A 14,643-nucleotide genomic window follows, 5' to 3' on the forward strand; every position below is an offset into this window, starting at 1 on the left:
CTTGACTAAAATGCCTGCCTGCTTTCTTCTAAGAAGTTGAGAATTCTGGCCATGCACATTCACTTCTGAGTTTTAGGGCCTGAGGGAGCAAAAGGCTGAGAGCAGAGACAGAGTCTCTTTTGTCAGCTCCTTTTGTGGATTCCATAATTGGTTCCTGGCCTGGATAAAACAATTACTTTCCAACCTACTGTACCATAAGCAGAGGTGGGGTGTAATGGAGGACAAAGACCTAAAACAAAAGAAGACTGAGGAAGTAACGAGAAAGAAGGACTATGACAGACTTTTTTTTTTCTTTTAACACTATTATAATTAGAAGGTGAAAGTAAAGTTGCTAAATATGTGGTAACCTCCCATGAATAGTGAAGGACTAGTAGGGGAATACCTAGTTAACTTGTTAGAGCAAACAGACAAAACTACTAATTCTTTCACTTCCGTCATCTAATGAAAATTATTATTGATCTCTGATTTTTAAAACACATGAGGTTAGCATTTTTCTTCTTTTCTCTCCCATGATTGTTTCCTCTATTTTTTCACTTGACAAGAAGCTTAAAACTGAAGGGGGAAATATTTTTTTCAATTCATATAACCATGAACATTAATGGAGAAATATTTTCAACATTTTTTTCTCAAGTGAAAACATGCAACAGGTCTATTTATAAGGTGTGTCTAGGTGTAACAGTCAAGACTTGAAAGTCAAGAATTGTTACACTTCTTAAATTATAAAAATTAGAATTACAGAGACTGTAAGAAAAACTAATTGGCTTTAAGTTCAAAATAAAAACTTTATTTAACATTTACTGGTAAGAGACAGCATTTTAGAAGCTGAACAGATTCTTGTATTTGACTTGCTCTACAGAAAGCCTCAAGGTGGACTGTAGAGGGCTGTAGAAGAGACAGCCTGTATCACTTCTTGGCGTTGCTGGAAGCAGATAAAGTAGTACTTTGGGGACTGTTGCATGAATGCATTGGAATTAGGTTTTATTCTGAAACCGTTTTTGAGTGCTACCAGTTTCTCAGACACATTAACTCAATGCTCAGGAGTGATATGATGCTTTTTTACCAGGTAAAACTTATCCCACTTTCTGCCCCAAAAGAGGAAAGACATTTTTTTTTCAGAAGAAATAGTATTTTAATTAAACACAACGTATGCAAATAGTTTATTAACTACTATGATTTTAAAATACATTTTTTTACTTTTAAAAATCTTTTCTGTTTGCCTTCAGAAAATGAGAACGATTTGGTGATTAACCAACCAGTCAGTAAAAGAAACTTAGAGGTTGAAGTGTCCAAGTTTTCCAAATGAAAACATTTGGTAAAAAAAAAAAAAAAGAAAAAAAAAAGAAAAAATTAAAAAAAAAAGAAAAAAAAAGGCATGCATATACTGTAATTTGCTTGTTTGCTCCACTCCCTTGTGGACATGCCCAACTTCCTCTGTACCTGGCAGTTTTCCTGTTCTCTATTCATTCAGGCTAATCAATGGGATTCAGATGTTCCTCAAATAAAATCATTTGGCTTCAGCCTGCTCTTGCAAGAACACAGATTGAAGTAAAAAGGCTTTTCCTCAATTTTCGAGTACATGAAGTATATGCCACTGTTCATAATACGAGACTTCAGCAATGTATCAATGGCACTTTTTTACACAAAAAATCCTTGCACAGGGAACCTACTTGCATTTTTTTCGTGGAGTTGAGTTAGTGTCTGTGAGACAATTAGCAGACTGAAAACAATGAAGATCAAAGTCTTTAAATTTACATGCGTAATGTGAAGAGGAATAACAAACATACCACCAGCTTGATTCTGTGCTGATCTGATAGGGGCCACTCTAAGGTGAGAGGACAGTTTTATAATCTTGTCCTGAAATGAGCAATCAGAAGAATGAAGATAATGTTTGAGCATTACTGTACAGATAGTACTGTATAAAGTGGAACAGTGGCCAGTCACACCTGCTAAAAAAATGCTGAACACGATCCTTGTGTAGTGTTTTTAGGAAAAAAAATTATCTGGTTCTTCATAGCTTAAAAGAGGAGGTGCTTTTTTTCTTTTTCTTTTCTTTTTAGTTAGGGATAAGTAGGGGAAAGAAAGAGGATAATAAAGGGATAATAATGGATAAAAGGGAAATAATAGATGGAGTAAAAAATCCCAGAAGTTTCAACTTCTTGCTTTTCGGAACCAAAATGGATGTTAGGATTTGGGAATTTTTCCTTTTTTTCTTCTTCTTTGTTTTCATCTTCTCCTTCCCCAGACCCCATCAACTAATTTATTAAGCATTTCTTTTGGACTTCTGAGTTAATGATTCAATTCTCTGGTATCTAAACCCCAGCGCACTTTGGGTTGAAGCTTTGTATTGTTCACAGCATCCTTCCCTCAGACATCCCTGGTAGATAATAGAGAATGAGCTTTTAGGTCAGCACATACATGAAGAAAGTCTCCTTGCTCTGTCCTTCTACCTCTTTATGAAACTTTTGGAACTGAACTTCAGACTGTTATCCTTCCTGACTAATTCAGGAGTTGGCAGACAGTTTAAAAGTTACTGGAGGATTTCATAGACAGACCTATAATCCTACAACAGTGTGACCTTCTTAACCCAATTTCTGCAGGAACTGAAGCTGAAAAAAAAAGAAACTCAAAGACATTTCCAAATTTCCCGTAGGAAAAATTACCTTTTATGCTGATCCTAATTAAGACCATTAACTCAGGTGAAAAATTCTTCGAACTAGCTTGTCTGTTTTGAGGGTATGATCATAGTGAACCTTCAAATTCTAGAAATGGCCCTGCTCCAGCAAAGCACTTGAGCATGCTTAATCAGGTACCCCATTATACAGCATGCACATTATTACTGAATGAACTGTGTAAATGAAAGCTTTAAAATGCTTTGCATGAATAAAAATGCAGACGATTTTTCCCTGTGGGGATTCATCCCATGCAGGAGATATCTGCAGCTTTGCATTTTAATCAGTGAGTGTTCCTGTCCTGCTCACATTGAAGTCAGTGGCAAAACCCAACTGCTGAAGTGGAAGCAGGATCAGTGCAAAATACGAAAGGGGAGAATTTATTCCAAGTGGGTGTCTGAATGATGACCCATTTCTTGCAGGCTGCTGTTCACCATGCTACCAGAGATGACACTGCCATTAACATTTTACTATCCAGAAATCATACAGTGCGTAACATCCAGTTACCACTGTTGCATGTTTGCATTTTTTCAGGTTTATAGGGAAAGAGCCCCAGGGCAAAGCACAATTGATGAGATAATTGACTTCACAAGAGGACTATGAAAGAGTGGGCCAAATTCAGCTCTGACTTAAGTATTCCATCTCTGCTTATGTCTGAGATAATCTGATCTAGTCCATCTGCTGTCAGAGGAGTGGTGGCATAACAGCAGAGCTGTTCTGTGAGCGCTTTGTTCTCTACCTATCCAATATTCCGCTTGTTAGTAGGCTCCCAGGGAGATCTTCAGTGTGCACTGCTGAAAAAGATAACCTCATTGCTGGAGCCTGAAGTGGCTTTCATGATACCCTGCATTTGATTCTTGCCCCATGCAGTGTTTTCTTGGCTATGTCTGTGTTACTGGAAGTCTGTCTCTTGCCATCCTTCCATAGAACCAATTGCCTTTATGGGTTCTGCAGCGCGTCTGTGACTCTTTGCAGCTAGTGTAGCCCCAGGGTGCCTGGCAGTGTTTTAGGTGGTGAGCATGCTTGGCATACACTGTCCTGGCCTCACTGCCCTCATCCCAGCGTGAGAGTCTGGTCTTCTGAGCGCCCAGAAAATGTCCTTTGGAAATGATATGATGCCCTGTGTAGGGTATCGCACAAGATCTTTAGGGAGATCTTAAAATGCTCTGGTTCTCAGTTTTGTTCTCTGCAAGAATAATTCTTTCTTCACTGGGCAGTTTCAGAAGGCAAAATGTCTTAGTGATGAGAAGTGTTCAGGTACTCCAGGAAGCGTTTCTCCAGGTACATACATTTGTTGATGTCACTGGACATCTTACAGCTATGAGAAATACGATAGCAGAGTAATCAAGTGTGAATGTGCAGTAAGATGTGTATTAACTAAACTCAGAAAAGCAACATGGTCTTTGAAGTTAAAATATTTCTGGATATGTAATTGCCAAAGTAAACCACCAACCAAAGTATATTGAAAAGCCTGTTGTTTGAACTTTGGGGAGGGAAGCAGGTATTCCATTGATCAGGAGGTCCAAGAGGAGTCAGTTAATGTACATCAAAAGAGGTCAGAGTAGAGCTTTGTGTCTTCAGAGCACAGAGGTGTATGTAAATGTTTTCGTACCTAAATTTGGAGCTAGCTGTTGAAAATCTTCTGTGAAGGTCTTTACGTTATTGGTGGTTTGGCTGAAGCATGTTTTGGCCAATTAAATGGAGTTATTTTGTGCTGTCCTAATTGTAAGTTAGACAGGTGGTTGTGCATGAAACGTTTCATTTTCTCAGGGCTCTGTCTGACTTCAGATGGTACTATAGATACTGTCCTATACAAAGATAGAAGGTGATGTAAGGAAAAATGATGGATGCACTGGTGGGGGAGCTGAAGGGTGACATCACAGATCTGAATGGACTGAGGTGCTGTGAGGGTGGGTAAGAAAAAAATCTGCAAGAGTGATGAAGTCCCATTTTGTTAACCACACTCCAGCTTGGAGCTCACTCTTAGTTTTTGGTATTAAGCAAACCCAGTACTTGTTGCCATTACTGCCTAGCAGGTCTGCATTGTTAGGGAGATACTAAAACTATTGTTTCTTATTTGTGCAGCAGTTCTTAGAAGTACTTATATGCCCAAGGCAAGTGTACTTTGTCCCCACAAACAGAAAGCGACTGTTCAGAATGTTTTATTTTTATGTGTGTAATACCTAATGGTTTCAGTAATAAGTAGCTTATTACAGATTGACCCGATTCTCTTCCACACTTCCTAACTTTTAAATCACTTCTAATCAGAAATAAGTACACAACTGTGAGTGGAATGGGGTTGCTGTACTATGAAAAGAGCTCTTGAATCCCACAAGTTGTGTGTATGTGTGTTTGGTTTAGGGTTGGATTTTTTGTCTCTTTGCTGAGCTTGCTGGCAGCTAGTCTCTGGGGAAGGAAAGTGTAATTACAATGTGAAAGTGTTTTATGCTTTTCTCCTCTGGATTATGTTAGAAATACAAAACTGTAGTAGAGATTTTATGGAGTCATTAACAGGCAAACTGAGGAAGAGAATGAATTGATAGAACAGAGTGCATGCAGGGAGGATGGTGAGGTTTAAAAAGAAGAGTTGAGCAAATGGCATTTTTTCTGTGGACTTAAAAATCACCTAATAAAACACTGTTTTATTGCATAGGTGCACTAATAATTTCTGCGTTTAATTGTTACCCTGCATTTGCTTTTCAGGCAATTTTATAGAGTGTGTTCTCTAAGGTGGCTCATGAAAATCACCTTCACAGTCCATTTGTTTAAATTTGGCAGTGGACTTGAATGGAAGCTGACCACCTCTGTAGAGGATGCGGATTGCCAAAATCTATCACTTAAGTCTAATAATTCCCAGCAAAATGTGGAGAGTGGTTTATTTCTTCTTCACCAAGCTCATTATATTGGGCAATCTCTGGTTTTAGCTGTAGATTTTCCTTGCCCACAAAGGCCTCCAAGGAGCCCCGTTACTGATAACAACGTGTTACCAGTGTTACACATGGTGATTTACGAAGTGCAAGTCTGAAGCTATCTTATTATATGCTTTTAAATATATTTCCGTGATATCCTGCTCCTTTAACCTACATTGTCTGCTTGTTCATAGTCTTTTTGAACTGCACAGATTAGGCACACTGCCCCTCTCCTCACACCTAAGTAAAGGACCAACTAGAGCCAGGAAAGCACCTTGTGAGTTGTTCTAACTTGCTGTTAACCCCAGATAGTGAGCACCAGGAACTGTTGTCAAAGTCTCCCCATCAGACATCATTATGTATGAAAGGAAATTAACATCTCACTCTACTGACTCATTTTTAAAATCTATCCTTCTCTAAGCCAAGTGGCAATGTTCTCCAGTTAATCAAGGGAAGATCTACTTTGACACATGAGCCTTTTCCTGTCAAAGAGCGTTTTGCTTTTCATGTCACTTTTGTGACATCTGATCCTTTCGAATAAGGAAGGCAGGTTACTGACTATGGTGTAGAGTTGTCAGAGCATCCAAACAAGGCTTCTGTAAAAGCAGGGAACCAGTAGGTTCAAGAGAGTGCCAGAGAGGAGAGGATGAAAAGCAGTTTAGCAATAGCAGCAGCATTCTAGGTCAAATGGACTTTGAAGAGGTCAGAGAGGCTTTTTCAGTCATTGAAGAAAGGATTGTGGGAAAGAAATGGGGATAATAAAGTCCAATATGTTAATCTTCCCTGTCTGAAAATCTGTGTGGCATTAGTTCAGAAATTTTTCTTTGCTTTTTTGGCAGGTGGTAAAAATAAGGTCTGAAATGGGAGAGGGTGGCAAACGTTTACTTGAAGTGGTAGTTTCCTCTGATGAGTCTTTGAAGAGCCAGCAGTCTGATCTAGTGCTGTTTAGAGAGAGAGACTTCACAGTAACTTTCAGCATAGGTTTGAAAGGAAGATCAAACATTGGTGCACAGACCTTCACAGTTGCTTGTACATGGAAAATACAATGGAGGGACTGGAATATTTACTCTTCAGTTCTCACTCCCTGGCTTGATCCTATCTTGTACTGCCTTTGCCAAAAAAGCTTTTGTAAAAGTTACAATACTTTCGTGTTGCGATACCAACTAACAGCAGACAGGTTTAACCTCAAGGGAAGAGCTTAACTACCTCAAATTTGTGAGGCAGGTTAAATGAGTCCACATTGTATTTATTTTTCAATCGTAGGAGAGGTCGATCTAGGTTAACTTAAATTAACTGTGATTAGATTGGGATCAAATGTGGAAATGCTGAAGGATCACAGGGTACTTCTAATAATACGTACCTTTCTGATGATATGTCTAGTGAGATGTCTTGTAATTTTTGTTATTGGCTGGCATGTAAAGGAGTGGATTTACTTCTGTTTGCAGGTTTTGTGCAATAAGAATGACTGCAATTAAAGAACTTGTTGGAAAACATGAGCATTGGGCATAAGACTAGGAAAGACTGAGAGCAGCTCTTTAGGTGAGAAGTGGCAGTCACATGCAGGACTGCATGAGTCAGCAGCATGCCCTAATGGTGATGAAGCACTAACCACAGACTAGGACGCACTAGCAAGAACATAACCAGCAGATCAAAGGAAGTGATTAGTCCTCTTTACTTGGCTGCCATGAAGCCACATCTGTTTCCATTGTCCAAAACTGGGTTCAGTTTTGAGTTCTGTGGAACAAGACACTGAAAAAACAGAGCAGGGGCAGCAGAGTCTGGCAGAAGGCATCGAAGATGCATGTGAAGGTGCTGAGACAAGAGGGTTTGTTCAGCCTGCAGAAGGGAAGGGTAAGGAGAATTTGAATGCTGTCTTGCCTCTGAAGGAAAAGGAAGAGCGAGCCAGACTCTTCTCTGAGATACACTGCAAAAGGATAAGACTGCAACAGTGACAAGTTATAGCTAGAAAATTTTCAATTTAGCATAAAAAAAAGTTCTTTATGGGGAGAAGCATTGCATTAAACATTGCCCAGGGAATGATTGATGATTTCCCAGAGTGGCTGTGGAGTCTCCATGCTTGCAGATTTTCAAAACTCAGCTGCTCAAGGACCTGAGCAACCTCATATAAGCTGGAAGTTAGTCTTGCTTTGAGGAGGACGTTGAACTAGGTGACCTCCAGAGGTTCTTTCCAAATTAAATTATTCTGTGATTCTATGACCTAAATGAGCTGAGCCAACATTAAGCTGCTCTACATCCTCATTTTGGAGGAGGGCTGGAGCTGCACAGCATGATTCCTCACCTCAGCATTTCCTGGCCTCACCTTAGTTTCTGCAACGCTGTAACAGGAGTTGGGAGAGAATCCTTGGAGCTCAATCCATTACCCCACTCCCCCCATGTTATTGTTAATGTATAACAGTGGTCATTTATTGTCTCTTGTTTCTTTTAATTAAAAAGAAAGTGTGCATGTATGCTAAGAAGCATATTGGATTAAAATGTTATAAATAGAAGTCTGCCCATTCTGTCTTGTGCTTTAACTGCTCACTGAATGTTTTTTAACACCTATTTCTATATACAAGTTTTTTATCAATGAGCAAAATGAGTAAAATGTAACCAGAACACATCATACCTGTGTGAAAACTCTTAACCTAATCCTGTGTTGTTCGTTTTCCTTATCTGTGTTAGTCATTGCCATAAGAAATGTTTTCTTTTCCCATTTTTTTCCACCAGCCTTCTTCCAAGCGTATAAAAAAATGTACACTTCTTAAATTCTGGTCTTTTGTGATGGTCTCACTTTTTACTGCCAGTACAAATAATTAGAGCACAGTTTCTTTCTCTTGCTAGACATTTTAAGTACTGTCAGTGAAATAATTATGTTGTAATTCGGGGATCATAATAATGAATATTTTTTAACATCATGAAGCTTGTAATATTTTTTACAACTGCATTGTAATAGACCATTTGAACTACAGCAAGGCAATTGCAGTCCATGAAAAGAAAGTTTTCTGGCAGTGGAACAAGTAATGAAAGAAATTGGAAAATAATTACCAACCTCTTAGCAAGAACTCACAAGAATCAGAGGAACTCAGCATCTCTGAAACCATTACAAAGTTCAGATTATTCACCACGTAGAGGTTAAATCAACTGTCACCTCTTTAAAAATGCTTTTGTATATACTGCTTCTGTCATTATTGAATGTGACAGTAAACCACCAGCAGTGCTGTAAAAGCAGAAGGTCACAGCACTTAGCAAACAATTACAGTCTGAGAAGACTTAACGCCCAATGACCATCGGACTGGGAGAGAATCATGGCTTGGGCGTCGGTGATGGACTTTCTAAGTCTTGGTAGGATATCTTTTGAACTCTTAGGTATGATTCTAATCTCATTCAAAGTCAGTGGTGGTTATTTTCATAGTAGTAATCAAAGTGAGTATTTTACCCATGGTAGTCTTCACCTACTGAATTAAATCTTCATTTCTGAAAGTGCTGATTAGCATTTAAACCAGGTGAGGTTTATCTCTCTTCATCATTGGCATTCTGTATGAGTAATGTATACATATATGTGATATCAAACTGCACAAGTGCAGATATGGCTCCTCCAAACTCAGAGTTCAGTGTTTTCCTAATTACTTACAGCCTATTGAGATTAAAGTGACAAGATCTCTTTTGTGTTAAACAAGAAGCTCACATTCTTTACTGATGAGCTACTCTCCTCTTTCCCTCTTGATGATCAGGGGCAACATTCTTGCAAACAGACATCCCAGTCCAGTCCACCCCCCTGCTCCCCGTCCCCCACCCCCGAAAGAGAGCCTTTGTAACTTGTGGTTGACCTAATTGTGCAGCGACAGCACTGCTGCTGTGAAGCAGGGGAGGTCCTCGGTATGGCACTCCTTTGGGCTTTGCACGGTCTGCAGCCTGGAGCAGGACACGGGTAACCAGCAGTGCAGGGCACTGAGGGACACTTTCCAATCTCACTTGTGGGTGAGATGTCCCACAGAGATTTCAGTATGACTCGGAGACCACGGGCTAAGTTCTACACCCTTTCCAATATCACACCCCACCTGAAGCCAGTGAACGGGGTCACATGTTACTGAAAAAAACATCTTGGCGTTGTTACGTGTTTGGAAGCACAGACAGTCTTCTGAGGTACAGAAGTGCTTCAGTAATACATTATCTCTGGCAATTGTTATTTGTATGTCGAATCTTGAAGTAATTGCTGAATGTTCTGGCTTAACCTGTGTACGTCTGCATGAGGCCTTGAAGATCAGAGCCCATACTGAAGTTGTCTTAGTGTCATGACAGAGAAGAGAGAAACAGATGTTGAGATTTTTCTTTATTCAACCAACAAATAACCTCAGTAGCTGCCATCATTGTGAGCACACTGTGCTTGGTGTGTAGCAGTTTTCTGCGTGTGCATTCCCCCTGAGAAAAAACATGCAAAAATCACAGGGCAGTATCACATCTACTCTTGTGCATTACTCAGTTCTTTGTGTCAACTAGGACATTTTAAAAGGTATTTTCTGACTCCTGGAGTTAAGACCACTCAGTAAAGTTGAGGTAGGCTTCTTTTATGTCACCTATCATTACCCAGTAATGCCCATCCATCTTCAGTTTGCACCAGTGGGGACTTAATCAAGCGTGTAGAAGGAAGAATAGATTCTTACTTACTTCATCCATCCGAGGATGGTTCAGCTTTAAAACAGGGGTGGTTTAGTGCTGCCTTTAGCTGAAACAAGGTTGTTAACATGACACAGAACCGTAGCAGTCGTGTTTTATGTGTGTGCTTTCATGTTCAGACAAGTAGTAGTGGCAATCAAAATGGTTTGCTTCAGCCAGCAACTTTGTTCAGTGCCGTGTGTGTTAACTGTGTTTAAAATTAATGGATCTTCTCAGTGAAGATAAAAGATTAGAGAAGTGCTTTGACAAAGGCCTTGATAGGCTTGAAGAAAGGGTGACATTTTGGTTTTGCTTGAGCAAAGGGAATTTAGTCATTGAATAGAAAGCTAGTACTACCATCTTCTGTAGTACCATGCTTCAGGACAAAACTGCTGTTGAATGAGGAGGTTCTTAGGCTGGACTGGATGATTCAGCTTCTGAGATGCAGATGTAATGGATCAATTCACACGTGGACCCTGATAATAAGAGAACTGGGTTTTGTTTTGTTGTCAGTATGTGGGAAGAATGGGCTGGGGGATGGAGATCCTCCCATAAAGTAGCTTGCTGAATCACATCAGGGAGAGACTCAGGTGTTGTTACTACAGTAGATAGGTAAAGCTGTGTGTAAAAAGGGTATAAATCCCTGAGCAGAAAGATGCAGGAAACAGTTGCAGGCAGGCAAGAAGAGGATGAGGAAATGAGAGAGACGGCTAGGGAGGAAAAGCCTGCCATCCTCATGTCAGGAACTGGAAGTGGGTACTTTGTTATAAATTGCTGTGCCAGCTATAGGGTGGAGGTCATTTATGGCATCCTGGTGACAACAGATGTGGCCTGTGTTATATAGAGGTCTCTTTGCATCAAAGTATACTGCATTGTGCATTACTTCAAAATCTTCCCGTGTGCTTCCACTCTTAAACTTCCACTCTTTAAGTTGATTTCTTTGCCATCCGACATTGTTCTGTTTTTTTACATACTGTAACTTTCACTGATGCTTTAGTAGTGGGTGGTTACTGGGGTTTTTGTTAGTTTGAAAGCCAGGCAGGCCATATACATTTACCTGTTTGTTTATGGTCTGTTTTTGTGGGGCTTTATTATTTGCTGTTTAACATCAAATTACTCATATTTCTCATTGATGTTGGTGTTTTCCTAAATGTAGTTTCTGTCATGAGCATAGTCTAATGCATTCAGTGACACATACTTAGTTCCTGTAATTGCCATTTCTAGACAGAATGATCTCTTGGATTAAATCTGGAACCTAGAGCTAATGTTGTAGAAAATAAGGTCAAAGAAATCAAGTAATATTACTTCCAAAGTTGCAATGGAGTCTTTGGATCATCTTCCATCATAAATATAGATGCTTGACAGCACTTAGAACTTTAATCATGATTTGTAACCCTCTGAATTTTATTGCTTCTGCTGTCAGAAATCAATTTCAGTACTTAATGGCATCTTGTAACCTCAGTCAAGGAGAATGTTGGGTTGATTTTTATTTTAGCTTTACTCAAAGCTTCACTGCTAAGCTACACCCATACAAAATTATGATACTTTTTGACAAAGTTGTTTTCGGTTCTCTGACTGTAAAGAAAATACTTCCATGTATACAACATAATACAGTAGCATTTCTCTTTGTTGATCATTTTTATTGAGCTGTAGCTTTATGTATGCTTCAAAAAGTTGTAGATTCTGACCCTAAAAAAAAAAGAAAAGTGTATGCTTAATCTTAGTCATGCTTGTAGACCTGGGACTTCTCGTATAATTAACATCTACTGCAAGTGTCTGCAGGATCAGACCATAAACTATTACTTAATCTTCCTTTTGCATACTGAGGTTGACGAAGAGAATGCGGCACACTTACAATTCCAAATAAAACATTTAGATTAGTCTTTATTCATTCCTTTGATCAAAAGAAGTGTGATTAGGCTTGATTCTGTCTTTAGTCACCCAATAATTTCAGTTACTGAAATTATTGACCTTGTTGGGAGTTCCCCAGTAATGGCATAATTGCAGGATGGAGTCTAGAGTTGTACGTTTCTTAAGGGAAAGAACAAAATTGTATTTTTCACCCCCAAAAGAACCCCAAACAAACAAACCCCCAAGTAGTTTATAGGAATCAAATTAAAAGAGTACAAAAAATTGTACTGTGTCTGATCTTCTCTGAAAATTTGCAAGTCTAACGGGGTTAAACATGCACAGGGCATATCTCTTGATCTCCTTTATAAATGGCTAAATATTGGAAAAGGTTCTGCTTTAATCGTGGTAGTGTCTACTTTTCTCTGCACTTCCGAGTGGATTTGATATGATGCTTTGAAAAAGAGACGTTTGTTATTCTCGCACTTAACACAGGAAATTGAAAGGTAGTAAAATAAAGTGACACCTAGTGGGCCAGCATTAAACCTAGTGTACCAGTACAGTGTCCTGACGGAGAAATGCTGCCCATTTTTACTTGTGCGTAGAATTCTTACTGGAAATGTCATGATCTGTTTGGCAGCATGGAAAAGGGATAGTGAGATTATGTTGTCAGAAGCAGTAACAGGAGTAATGTCTTGCAACTCATCATTTAAACTTTGGTCAAAGTCCCCAAGAAACTGTCCCTGGAAAGTTGTTTCTTCATAGAAGTAACACAGAAGTAATTTGCTATGAAAGTCACAAAACCCAAACTCCCCAGGACAGGCATAGCAAACCGCCTTTCTAAAAGCAGAGGACAAAATTTTTGTCCTTTTTCAAATCATCTTTATCCTATATACAAATATCGAGCTCCATCCTGCTATTTTTAATGCATTTCATGTGTTTTTTTCCAGTTACAAAGGAATAGCTCTCTGTGTTTGATTTATATACTGATGACTTTCAGCTAACTTTCCTTGCTATATTTCATTTAGAGAGCCTGCTGCCTGCACATGATAATGTTTATGTAGTGGATGACACGGTTCTGGAGCTGTCAGAGGTGGAAGAAACAGCATCAGAAAGCAGCTGTTTTGCATCTGAAGATACGACAGAAGACTCGGGTGTTGTGAGCTCCCCATCTGACATTGTGTCTTTGGATTCACAAAATGACAGTATGAAGCCAAGAGACATCAAGCTTATCAATGGCTACATGGACTCAGCTGAGACAGATGCAATGTATGGCACAGAGATGTACTCTGCAAAGAATGTCTACTGCAATAGTGTGGAATCCAACAGTGCTCCACAGAGGTAAAAATTTATTTGCAGCCAGCTCTTGGAAAATATCTTGCATGTCCTCCTTGTAGGGAATCATTTAAGAAAACCAACTTCTGCTTTCTTGTGCTCTTTCATAAACCAGTACCAATGCCAAGTGACTCCTCCCAGTGAAAAGCTCACTGCCAAATCCCCTCCAGTGACATACTTGTAGCAACAGGCAAAGGTCACTTTTTTGTTTGAACTTGTAGTTACATTTCTTGCAAAAGACCTCTGCCTGCCACAGTTGATTTCTCCAAGAAGTCTGAAATAATTTTGTTACAGTTTGGTTTATTTTCTAGTTCTGATAGCATATGAAGTGCTTACAATGTTACATTGATCTAGAAAAATTACATACAAGTTGTAAAATGGAAAAATTATGAAATGGAAAAATTCAAGCCACCAAAAGCCAGGTGGAAAAGGATTGTATTCAATGAACTTCAGGGACTGGTTTGTGGGTGTGTGCATGCATACATATGTTCACCTAATGCTAACCTCCACTGGCGTTATACCTTGGGGGTCTTTTTCAGCATATTTCCTTCTTTTTTTTTTTTCTTTTTTTGCATAAACAAACATTTTCCTGCAGTTTTTGCAAGAAAATATGAGAACCTGGAATTTAACTAGAAACTGCCTTCAAGCACAAGTGACTCTGACACTGTTTGTTTGCCAAAACTCACATAGTTGGTGGCAGGGCTGCAAAGGGAACCCAAAATTTATAGGACTTTGCAAATACAAACTGGCCAAATAGGAAACTGTGCCTCCAGCAAGGAGGGTGGCCTGGTAATACTGACAGGGATCCGCTCTGTGTGATGCTGCAGAGTCATGGGACAGGGGCCAGAAATTCCTCTGAATTCTCAGTTGACACAAAGTCTGTGCTTTCTGGTCTCTCTCCATTCAGCTGCTAATCTGTAGCCCCTTCATAAGAGCATGTATCATGACCTAGTTATTTCCTTCCACACATTTCTGAGGGAGAACTCCATCTTGGATCATGCATTGGGTGATAAATTAGGCCAGCGTTCATATTTTAATCTAATGGAATGATCTCAGGGTTTTTCTTTATCCATCAATATCAATGGGGACAAGGTCAAGCCTCACTTAGGTACTTGCTCAACAATACATTTTTCTTGTGGTTTGTCCTTTAACAGTTTCTTAGGTCCTGATGCAGTGTCTGTTTGGAGAATTTGATAGGCTAGTGTAGGAACTGCAATTAACATTCCAGA

At 39.4% G+C, this 14,643-nt stretch overlaps 1 protein-coding gene across 10 annotated transcripts in view; it reads left to right on the forward strand.

The window, feature by feature from the left end:
• Positions 1-14,643, forward strand: part of COBL (cordon-bleu WH2 repeat protein) — a 208,736-nt gene that overhangs the window by 169,806 nt on the left and 24,287 nt on the right. For all 10 annotated transcript variants that reach the window (XM_056331754.1, XM_056331752.1, XM_056331753.1 and 7 more), the window contains one exon: positions 13,108-13,420. In XM_056331754.1, coding sequence (XP_056187729.1) covers positions 13,108-13,420 — 313 coding nt within the window. The remainder of the gene's footprint in view (positions 1-13,107; positions 13,421-14,643) is intronic.

This window comes from Falco biarmicus, chromosome 3 (assembly GCF_023638135.1).
Source record: "Falco biarmicus isolate bFalBia1 chromosome 3, bFalBia1.pri, whole genome shotgun sequence".
Taxonomy (NCBI): Eukaryota; Metazoa; Chordata; class Aves; order Falconiformes; family Falconidae; genus Falco; species Falco biarmicus.